This window comes from Chiloscyllium plagiosum, unplaced genomic scaffold, assembly GCF_037043375.1.
Source record: "Chiloscyllium plagiosum isolate Xiang-an unplaced genomic scaffold, Cpla_swu_hap1 HiC_scaffold_48, whole genome shotgun sequence".
NCBI lineage: Eukaryota > Metazoa > Chordata > Chondrichthyes > Orectolobiformes > Hemiscylliidae > Chiloscyllium > Chiloscyllium plagiosum.
Window position 1 is genome coordinate 13,731,023 of NW_028270186.1, and position 12,042 is coordinate 13,743,064.

Below are 12,042 nucleotides of genomic sequence, written 5' to 3' on the forward strand. Positions count from 1 at the left end.
CTTATTCTTGCAAAATATAGAAGGGGAAGTTGGATGAAAACTTGTATTTTCAAACATAAGATTCAGGATGAAGAAGGACCAAATGACAGTACAGAAAAGCAAAGCTGAAGGTTTGGTGATGAATCAAAGCTGAAATGAGATTCAATTCTGATCTTGCTTGGAGAACCATTCTGGACAGCTCATACCACAAGGTATTGGCTTGCCATGTGAAAAGTAACAAGTACAAGACTGCCATTCAGTGGCACAGTAGCTTGGCTGAGAACAAACCATCTAATTGTTAGGACTTCCAACTATTTAAAAAACATATTACTTTGTTGCCAGATTCAAGAATAACAATGCTGCATCTATTAAACTTCTGCCTAAAATTCTAGGTTTCCTTCCAGCCCAAGACTCGCAATCCCTCAATGCCAGTAAAGATTCCCATGGATCAAATTGAACCACAGAAAAATGGCTCGCAGGGCCCTGCTAGTGAGTAACGTTGTCAACCGCAACCGCTTGTTATTAACTTTCTGAACTGAGTACTCAACTAATCAACTAGTCTCTTTTCTGCTTGAAAGCTAATAACCAGTTCCATCTCATTCAAATCATTCAACAGCTTAATCATTGATACTCCACTTTAGCTTTTGAATATTGCCGTGCACTCAATTTATTATTGATGATTTTACCTGATTTGAGCAATTTCTTTACCTTGTTAATTTATCCAACTTCCCTTTTGTTCACTGTTGTTCCAAGAACCGTTTGCCAAGGTGACCAGCTTTGCCTGTGGAGCTCTGAGCTACTAAAACTAATTGTGATAGCTAAGTGCCACCAAGGCTTCATCATCCTGCTGGGATATTGCTTTTGTAAGCTTGGCAAACAGCATGGAAAATCTCATCTCTTTCCATTGGGTATTATTTTACAGTTACCTTTCAATGTCAAAAAGCATTCACTGCAAAGAATAGTTCAAGTGAACAAGAAGTTAATGGCTTCATTTGTGCATTTCTTAAATATAACAGTTTATCTCACGTGATGATGAAAAAACACTTTGTCAGAACACAATATGATGGTTTTATCTGGTTGAGAATAGTACTTTTTTTTAAGAAGTACTGAGTGAGCTGTGACTTGCACAACATTAGTGAATAGCGAACAAGGAATGCAGATAGGAATATTAGTTTTTGTAGTCTCAGGTTTCTATCATGATTGGAAAATACTTGCAATCAAAAAGTTACTTCAACAAATTTTCCAGACATGCTTTTGAAATCTATGACAAACACATGGATACGCATAAAGCTCATACCCCTTGTGTCAGCTTGTACACAGTTCTCCATTTCGGGTCCTTCAGGGTTACTGTAGGATTCAAAAAGAATAACCTTATTATCTCAGTCTGAAACCAAGATACATTCACATTGCAATTTGTTCTTGTATTGATGAATCCACTGCAACAAAAACTTGTATCTTTTAATATAATAAAACATCATTACATTACACTATCAAGCCACAAAAGGCAGAGGACCAAAAGCTTAATCAAAGAAATGGATTTAAAGGTGTGTCTTAAAGGATGAAGGAGAGACTATTACAGAGAAGGCATTACAGAGCGTCCTTTCCAGCTGAAAGCATGATTGCCATTATTCACTGATGACAACATTCAAGAAGAAACAAGTAGGGGAGCACAGACATCTCATTGCATTATGGGGTTGGAGGAAATGACAGCAAATGGAAAAGGCTGGACCATGGAGAGTTTTAATGAATTGAATGAGAAGTTTAAAAGTAAGGTATTAGCAGATGTTTGCGTAAGTCATCAAGTGCAGAGCTGATTGTGGAAGGGAGCTTTGTAGCAAGTCAGGAAACAGGTAGCAGAATAAGCTCAAATTCTATGGCTATTAAGAAGGGGTCTCTTTCATGAATTGCCTTTTGATCAACTCACCTCCATCCAGACTATTGAACTGATATTTCTGCAGTCTCCTGCACTATTCTTCTTAAATTCTGTTGAAAGAACCAAGACTTGCAGTTTACTTGCAATTTCCCTAGCAGCTTGAGCTGTCTGAATAGTCTTTCTGGTACTATCAACTAGTTTCTCCAATTGCAGCTCAACATTACTTGACAATTAACCTCATCTTTTTCTCTAATACTTTCAATTTGTATCAAACTTAGGTTTCTCAATTTGAAGAATCACGTGGGTGGATAAATTCATGATTTGTTCCAATGAGTTATCATTATTTACAGTGATGGGACATTGTGTCTTTGCAATAACACAGAGACTACTCAAGATGCTGAGTCAGCATCTCACAGTGAGGCTTGCAGTGTACAAGGACCCTTTACCAGCTCAGTTTTACCTAAATTATGACTCTTGCAGACACATTGCTGTGCATTTCCAACAGTTGTGGATTTTCTTTCTCTTTTTTAAAATTAGGATTCCAGCCAAAGAGATAAGCCCAGTTATATGACACGCCTGGAGGTGAGCAGGAGAGATAATGAAATAAACAAAGCAGTTACGATAAGATTACACTCAGCATTTTTAAAATCTCACCTATTTTATGTTTGTCTTCAGCTGAAAGAAAGAATGAAACAATATATTGGATACCTGCTAACCTAGCTCAAGAGTACTCTAACCCAATTTCTTCCACTTTACAAAGGCAAAATACTGCACAAGTGGAAAAATCAAAATATAAATGTGGAATGCTGGAAATATTCAATAAGTCAGGCAGCATTTTTGGAGAGAAGAGCAGTAAACATTTCAGGTTGATGATCTTTCTTCAGAACTTGGATATGTTAGGAGATGTAACAGACTTTCAGAAGGTAGGAGGTGGAGAAAGTACAGAGGGGATTGAAGAACAAAATGTAGTGTCGCCGATAAGATGGAAGAAAGGAAAGATTAAACAACTAAAGGGATAATGTTGAAAAACAAAAGAGGATGGTAATGCAATGAGTAAAGAAACATAAGATGCAAAGATCTAGAGGAGTTGTATTTGGAAATACAATTGTCTGTCCAAAATCCGGGAGCAATTGTTAGCATCTGAGATTGTTTAACTCGATGTTGACTCTAGAAAGTTGGAAAGTGCCAAGTTAAACAATGAGGTTCTGTCCCCATGAATTTCATTGGAAAAGTCTAGACTGTTTGGGACAGCGAGAGCAAAATGCAAACAGAACAGAGTATTAAAATGGCAAACAACTGAAAGTGAGCACCCAAATGTAGCAGACACCACATTGTGAGCAATGAAGCTAAAACTGAAAGAGGTATGAGTAAATTTTGAAAACTCTGAGGCTTTTGTTCTTGAGCTTGTCTTTCCCCTGCTGTTTCCCCAACGCTGCACTCACTGAAATCCTGTTACATTTCAAGCTTACTCCAATTCGGGTGAAAGGCCATAGGCCTGAAAATTAAACTCTTCCTTTATGCACGAATTCTGCTGGTTGTGCCGTGTGCAGGTTTTAATTTTTACATTACGGGCACGTGAGCACAGCTGACAAGGTTGGTTGCTCATCTTCAGGTCTCCATAAAAGATGGGGAGTGTTATTGGCAGGGTGCAGTTAAGGGACACCCAATCCTTAGCATCCTTGGTGCTAAAGTCTCGTATAGGCCCAAAGCAGGTAAAGCTAGCAGCTTTCCTTCCTCATTATCATTATACAAATACAGTTGGATGAAGCCATATCTTGACAGTGGAAATAACCAGAAATTATTTTTGTGTGCCAGCTTTCTGCCAGGTTTAATACCTGCTTTGAGGCCTGACTGAATGGCCTCTTTCTATGACGTTTTCTAAGTTCTGTTCTGACACATTAATCATTTCTTAAAATTAATTTTCAAATTCACCAGAGTCATTGCTAACATCTTAGGTTTTCACATCCAAGTAAGATGTTAACAGAGATGTCCCCGTAGGTCACAAACCTCCTCTCCCTCAAACCAACAAATTCACGTCTCCAGAACTTTAGTCAGTTTGCACAGCATGGAATATCCTGGTCAACTGGCTGTGTGTCAAGTGGCTACCATTTGGGACTGTAGTGAATGGAACATCATTAGTTTTCTGTAATGCAAGATAATCAGATGATTTAACCAGTTTGGGAATTTTACTTTCCTCCACAGTGTTAATTAATATTGGATACCTCAATGGAATCACATCAAAATGTGAAGTTCAACATGGTATCATATCTTTACTTCACTTATGCTGTGAATGTGATTGATTTTCAGGAGAAAGGTCCTCTAGCTGGAGTTGTGCAAGCTGAAATGTCACCCTGTAACTCCGATTCACTCGACCGCAGGTACTCAGTCCTCTTTTTATTTAAAACAAAACATCACCAAAATGTCAGATCCGTGTGCACGGTTTTATGTAGACTAGATTTCTGTATTGATTGTATTCCTCTGTGTGACCCAACAACTGAACAGAAAAACAATAGAATTGCATGTGGATAAATGTAGGAGCCTCAATTATTTATTATTTACATTGATGACTTGGTGAAAGGATAAATTTGCTAATAACACAAAGTGAGGTAGGAACAAGACATAAGTAACTTACAAGGAATATAAAGAGAAGTGAGTGGGCAAAGGATGGAGTATAACATGGGAAACTTTTCCAGTTTGGACAAAAAAACAGCAGTTTCTTGAAATGGAGCCAGATTGCAGAACTCTGGAGTTACGGAGGGATCTGGGTGTCCTGGTACATGAATCAATTGAAGTTAGTACGCTGGAAAGTGGAGTTGAAGCCACGATCAAAACAACCATGATATCATTGAATGATAGAGCAGATTAGTGTGGATTTAATGCCTAATCCTAACTTCTATATTCGGACAATATAATTGTTTATACTATATTACATATGTTGCAAATTAGCCAAATAACAGTGATTATATTCAAAAGTAATTCATTGTTTAGGAGTGCAATAATAAAATTCTGGGTTTATTCAGATGAGATATGAGAATAAAATATTTCTTACTTATATAGCAAGGAAAATGAGGGCAACACAAGTTAATTGGGGTGGATTGACCACAATTTAATTGAATGGAGGATTGGGTTTGAGGGATTGAAGAAGTTCCCTCTCTTCCTATGTTGTTAAAAGCTGAGATAATGATAAGCCTCGATTAAACTTTAGTAAGACTTTACTGTGAGTACTGCATGCAGTCTTGGGCCCTAGGTTGATTTTAAGGCTTTGGAAAAAAACCCACTGAGGCTGCCCAGTATGAAGACTAATAACACGACGAATAACAAGAAATGTTTGAACATTTTGAAGCACACACACACGTTATCTCTAATTTCTCTCTACACATGCTGCCAGAACTGCTGAGCTTTTCCAGCAGTTTCTGTTTCTGTTTCTGATTTACAGCATCTGCAGTCCTTTTGATTTGTATCAATTACTGCACAACCTTTTGGAAACATTTACAGTGATGAAAGAATGGGACAAGGTATATAGGAGCAGCTACATGCTAGAAATACTCAGTAGGTTCGGCAAGACAAGATGACCATCTCAGATTCTTGACCCTTCATCAAAACTGGATGATGTGCAACATTAGTAAAGCTAAACAAATACGTGCAAACAAACAGCAAGTTACTTATTTGCATTTACATCATAGCACATTAGAATAACATCTGAAAGTTCTCTGTGCATAAGTTCATAAGACATAGGAGCAGAATTAGGCCATTCAGCCCATCAAATCTGCTCCGCCATTCAATCGTGGCTGATATGCTCCTCACCCCCATTTTCCTGCCTTCTCTCAATATCCCTTCAACCTATTACCAATTAAAAAACTAACTCCTTCTTAAATTTACTCACTGTTCCAACATCCACCACACTTTGTGTTAGCAAATTCCACAGATTCACAACCCTCTGGGAGAAATAGTCTTAGAATAAGGGGTAGCAAATTTAAACCTGAGTTGAGGAGAAACTATGATATCTTGTCCTGGAATGCCCCACAAGAAGAAGCATCTGCTCCATGTCCAATTTATCCACACCTTTTATCATCTTGAATACCTCAATTTGATCTCTCCTCATTTTTCTAAATTCCAAAGAGCATAGGCCGAAACTGTTCAATCTCTGACATGACAAACCCCTCATCTCTGGGATCAATCCAGTGAACCTCCTCTGTCTCCAATGCCACTACATCTTTCCTCAAATAAGGAGAACAAAACTATGCACAATATTCCAGGTGCGATCTCACCAATACCTTACACATTTGCAACAATACTTACTTTATATTCTATTCCCTTGGCTGTAAAAGCCAACGTTCCATTCGCTTTCTTTAGTATCTGCTGTACCTCCATGCTAGCTTTCTGGGCCTCATGAACATGTACACCTCAATCCCTCTGCACTGGAGCAACCCAAGTCTCCCTCCATCAATAGGTTGTCTTCCCATTTTGACCCAAATCCATGACCTCACACTTACCCACATTAAACTCCATCGGCTACATTTTTGCCCACTCGCCCAACCTATCTATATCCATTTGTAAGGTTCTGATTTTCTCATTGCAATTTAGCATCATGCCTATTTTTGTGTCACCTGCAAATTTAGTTATAGAGCCTTCTACCCTGTGCCCAAGTTCATTAATGTAGATTGTAAATAGATAGGGTGCAAGGACCAAACTCTGTGGCACCCCACTAGTTACATCTTAGCATCCAGAAATAAAACATTTTCCCAACTTTCTGTCTTCTGTCCATCAGCCAGCCATCCATCCAGGCTGAGATTATCCTTAATTGAGTATGAGCCAACCTTGTAAATTAGCCTTTTGTGTGGCATATTGTCAAAGTTCTTTGAAGAAGCATTATCAAACATAGTGGTCCATTGCAGTCAAACTTGGTCATATTGATACACATTTTATTTAGCAAAGTTTGCAAGATGAAGAATTAGAACTCAGACTGATTTCTGACCTTGCTGTCACTGAATAATGGATGACTCACAACTTCACTTTTGTTCCTCTGGCTGACATCAGTCACCCAACTCGAACCAGGGATTAATTTTGGAACTCTTCATTCTGCACAACACTGTACCATATTTGGAAAAGGCATCTACCAATAGAATTGTATAAGGTCTCGCATTGACAGCCATTATAAAAAATGTGTGTAAATGAAGAAAATAATGTTTTCTTCTTTCTAAATCTCTCTACAGTATAACTTTACACCTCAAGATTTCCTGTCCATCTTCCCCTGCTTTCAGCTGCTCCCGGAATGCCATATGTTCCGTCCCACAGGTTAAGATAGAAATGGAATCCGAGTACGATGATACAGACACTGAGAGAGCTCGGAGAGACACAAGCGGTGAAACTACTCTGTAACTTGGTCTGCCAGGTCCTGCCAGTAACACTTTGTTGGCACATGGACCTCGTGAACTGTTGATGAGCTAACAGATGAGGGCCACGATTTGTGCAAGTTAACTTGGTGAGAACTGCACTTTGTCCATACCGGAGTATCTACCGCAGGTGAAGACTTCTATGCATCTACATTGTCTTTTGCCTAGAAGTGTTGTTTAAAATATGTTTTTCAAGGATATTGACATACTTAATAAAGATTAGGAACAGATAGCATCAGTCACACAAGACTGCAGTGTATACCAAGAAATTCCAGGAATTAGGAAATTGTTTTGAGGTAATTTAATTTTTCAAGCCAGTTCTCCTTTGAGATTTAACTCTGATGTTCTGTTGAGATTGACCAATTGTTTACGTAAATGCATCATTTACCACCTTCCCACCTGTAAGTTTTCCTCCTTAGGTTCAATGCTGTTCAGAGCACGTATTGCTCCATTTTGAACAGGATTTCAATCCTGATGAGAATCCTGAAGCTTTTACAAACAAATTGTTTTAAATTATATTGCACAGTGTATGAAGTGGAGGGAGCTCAGCTGGTGTAGGTCAAGTAGCTCTTAACCACCTTGTAACTTTTCAAAAGTTCCCAGCTGTAGATTTTCCATTTGATGTTGCTATAGTTTATTTCTATTTAAGTGATACAAAAGTGGGAATTCCTGATAAAACTTAATGATTTCTCATGGCAAGTTAAGATTGTTCTACAAATGTCAACCATGTATTTCCTTACTCCATTTTTAATTTATTTTGTAATTGATGTATTTGAAATCATTGGTAGAAATTATGATGTATGACAAATTAATGCTGTGACTCTTTGTCTGGCAGTCCATCTTCATACTGATAAGAGCATTTCATGCAGCGAGATATCACATGAAAAAGACCAGAAAAATGATATTGTTTGTTTGATTAAGCCTGAAGATACTTCAGGTTTTACTGTTTTCTGAATTTGTTACAAAGAAAAATCAGTTGAACTTAATAGTGTCAATGTTTGCTTCTTCAATGCAAACACAAAATCAGTTTGAAATCAGACAACATGGAGTTCATTCAGAAAAACAGCATTGAAAAGAACAAAGTATTTCATGTCAATAATAAACACTCAACACCATCCTTTCAAAGTGTATGGTTAAAAGGAGTTGAACTGCACCCTCATCACCTGTTGCTTAAATTTGTCGGAGGCCATTCAACCTGTCAATAGATGTTGCCAACATTTTCATTTGAGATTAGAATGTATGAATTTGGAGGCAGCCACGAATTAGGATTGCAAATTCAGAGGATTACCTGCAAATTAGGTTTGTGTGGAAGTATAAAAAAACAGTTCAGATCTACTTATCAATGACATAACTAGATTCACCTTGGCGTGTACTCGTTCTGCCAAAAGGCGACATTGTGGAACTGAATACTCCGGAAACTTATTGCACATTATTACTTCCTGTGCAGACTAATTTTAAAAAGGAAAACCTGGGTAAACACACATAGCAAGTGGGAGTTCCAACTTCCATTCTGCTACATTCTGTAGTCATTTTTATTCATTCAGGGGAGGGGGGCTTTGCTAGCATAGCCAATGTTTATTGTCTAATCCATAGCTGTCCTTGAGGCAGTGGTGGGGCACTGCTTTCTTGAACCACTGCAGTCCATTGTGTGCAAGTACACTCACAGCACTGCTAGGGAACGGAGGTGTATGGTTTTGATCTCTCCACAGACAAAGAAGGGTGATTCATTTCCAAGTTAGAATGGTGAATGGCATGAAGAATGCAAGAGGAATTTGTTAGTGTAGTGTTCATACATATCTGCTGCCCTTAGTGGATAGCTTGGTTACGGGCCCAAAACTAGGAAAATCATTAATAGGTGGGCAATGAGTAAAAGTTTTAATTCAATAGCTGGGCTTGGCACCTGGAAGGGTGAGGATACCCCATGACTGAAGTGGTTCATCTTTGCATGAAATTAACAATGCCAGTTGCATTAAGTACAGGAAATAATGGATACGATCAATAAACCCTCCAACACAAGTGTTCACCTTTAAATCTTGTTATTAAATTTCATATATCAACATTTTTAAGTTAGGTGTGAGTCTGTTGTTGCACAAATTAAACCAACTGCTTAAACAGAAGTTTTACACAAACAGTGATCTATGTATGACTGATTTGCTAGTGCTATCTTTATGAGACCAACATTAGTTCAGATACTTTTTAAAAAATGGTAATAACTAAATAGGCAATTTGTTTGAGATGACACTTTGTTTAAAAAAAAATTGTAAGGTTGTGGGTTTGAGTTCAAAAGTTGGTACGATTTCAATACAGAACTCATAGGAATGTTGCTTCGTTTTGAAGCACTGTCCATTTGAGGCAGATATTAAAAGGTGACACATCATTATTCTGAATTTGCTCGATAACTTAGCCAAATTCTAGCCATCATCAACATTATCAAATAAGCAAACAACATGACACACAATCTCATGATTATTTGCGACATTATCAACACCACATAGTGCAGCATGGACAGTCAAGACAGATTCCTTTCTTTGAGAAACAATAATGTGACCAGGTGCTAAGCTAATACAAGTATTATCATTTGCCAGCAAGTAAATAGCTCTCTGCTATCATGTCGCCTTGCCCTGTGTCCTGAACAACTTGGCCTGTGCAGTAGAATTGGTAGAATAAATTTAACCAGGGTGCCAGCAGAAATAAATGCGAGGCGAAACTGATAAATGACACATGCATGTTCCTTGGTCAGAAAGTACATCAGAGATCTATTCAGAATACAGCGTCTGCAAAGAGAAAAAAAAAGAGCTATTCCTGAACTCGTTGGACGATGGACAGGTCTCAAATTTCCTTGCTTTTTAATATATGATACACTATATGGTTCAATCATTTAACTAGGAGTAAACACAGTTAAAATCTTCCTGTAGGACAAAATTAACTGGTGAAAATTCTTCAGTAGAAATTGCAGATAGATTCATTCAGCAATGACCGTTACAGATTATTTGCCCTAAATGTTCAGAAAAGCAAATTTCCTCACAATGAAAACACATGCAAGTTATCCCAACTGATTCTTTGCACCAGATGAAGACTTGGACAAGATTATATACAATGATCCTATCAACCTTTTGAAACAATGTACAAAACCTTACGACAATTTTAGCAAGAGCAGAGGAGCTACAGCGCAGTGCCTTAGCCAATATTCATCCCTGAACCTACATGAATGCAATCGACATTAAAATCATTTGTCTCATTGGGAATTGGTGGGATCTGACTGTGTTCAAGTTGAAGCGGACAGTTCATGTCTCTGCTGCTGACAATAATAAATTTTTATTTCACTGGGTCTTTTATAACTAATACTACATCCCACTGTAGCCTTCTAAAACACAATATAACACTGAGCTCCAGAAGACACTATTTGCACCAAAAGGTTGGTTTTTAGGCACATCTTTGAAAAGGCAAGGTAAATCAAAAGAAAGGTGTTTTTGGAAAGAAATTCTAAAACTTACGACAGCTGCCAATGATGGAACAGTTAAAAATCAGGTATGGACAAAGCCAAATTACTAAATTAAAAAGCAGACAGTACTGCAGTGAAACAAGCATTCGGCCAATATTGAGTGCATGGAGAGAGGTGATGAAAAATGAGACTATTTGGGTTCCTCAGCTTACATTATTGGAAAGCACCTATTTTGGAATATCACCATGACGCAGCATGTAAATGAGGAAAAAAGGTCCAAGGAGCGATCATGAGAAAACAAACACACAAGTTAAATGATGCAATGATGGAAAGAAAGTGTATCGAAGATAATTCGCTGACTAGAGTTTGATAAGAATGGAAACAGGAGTGGAGACAAACAGATAAAAATAAAATAAATTTTGTAAGACTATTCTCAAACGATAACACAGTCTCTGATAACCCACACAGCAATAGATATAATTGCATAATATTATGCCTCAGCAATTTTAAACTGCATAGGATATTTGCTTTCGTCGATAGTATTGAAATCGCTTAGTCCTGATCCTGCTCTATGGGCTTTACACTGATACTTGCCATGATATGCTGATTGCTGTTGCAATGCAATTCTTGGTTAATGGCCAATGTAGGAAACATGAAGCCTGGTTAATGCTTTTCTCTTCCAGCAGTGGCCTTAGGTTATTGTTTCAGTCACAGAAACAAGAACATTGCTACTTTTAAACTTACGTTCGGATAGCGTGAAAATTTACTCTTCACTACTGATTAAATCAGAGCTCTACACATATTTATCACCTTTACACTTGCCTTGACAAGGGGGTAAGGACTACATGTTTTCAGTTTTCTTAATCTATTATTGAGCACGACTATTTCCATTCCCACCACTTCTGTACATTTGGGAGGATTGTAGCTCCTTGGTATGAGGAAGCAATCACTGCTTTATCTTTACTTTTCTACCTCACTCCTCCTTCATTGGGTTTTACCCATTCCTGAAGATTAGTTTGGGATTAGGGCTTGCAGGGATCAAAGGGTCTATTTCCATACTGTATGATTCTAAAAGAGGATTTTGTGTCAAAGTTAATATAAACATATAAAATTTACAACTGGTAAGAGCTCAGTTGACCTCTGTTCAATAACTATGTTCCGGTACAATTTTTATTGTTCATTTGACCATAGTACCAGGAAGGCAAAACTGAACACCTCCTGTAGATAACCAGCTTAAATATTGTTGTCTGCACATCCTGGTGTTTTAAAACACTGGTACTGGATTGAAAACTTGGAGATGAAATAACTGCTTCTCCATACCTGTACATTTCACAGTGAATTTCACAATGACAGAC

At 37.8% G+C, this 12,042-nt stretch overlaps 1 protein-coding gene across 8 annotated transcripts in view; it reads left to right on the forward strand.

Moving 5' to 3' along the window:
• The window catches only part of LOC122543141 (electrogenic sodium bicarbonate cotransporter 4-like), a 76,711-nt gene extending 68,263 nt beyond the window's left edge, over positions 1–8,448 (forward strand). For 6 of the 8 annotated variants that reach the window (XM_043681492.2, XM_043681497.2, XM_043681498.2 and 3 more), the window contains 2 exons: positions 4,160–4,230; positions 7,066–8,448. In XM_043681492.2, coding sequence (XP_043537427.2) covers positions 4,160–4,230; positions 7,066–7,231 — 237 coding nt within the window. In that variant the 3' untranslated portion in view covers positions 7,232–8,448. Of the gene's footprint in view, positions 1–371; positions 469–4,159; positions 4,231–7,065 lie in introns of all 8 variants that reach the window. The other 2 variants (XM_043681495.2, XM_043681504.2) reach the window with 1 other exon arrangement.
• The last annotated feature ends 3,594 nt before the right edge of the window (positions 8,449–12,042 follow it).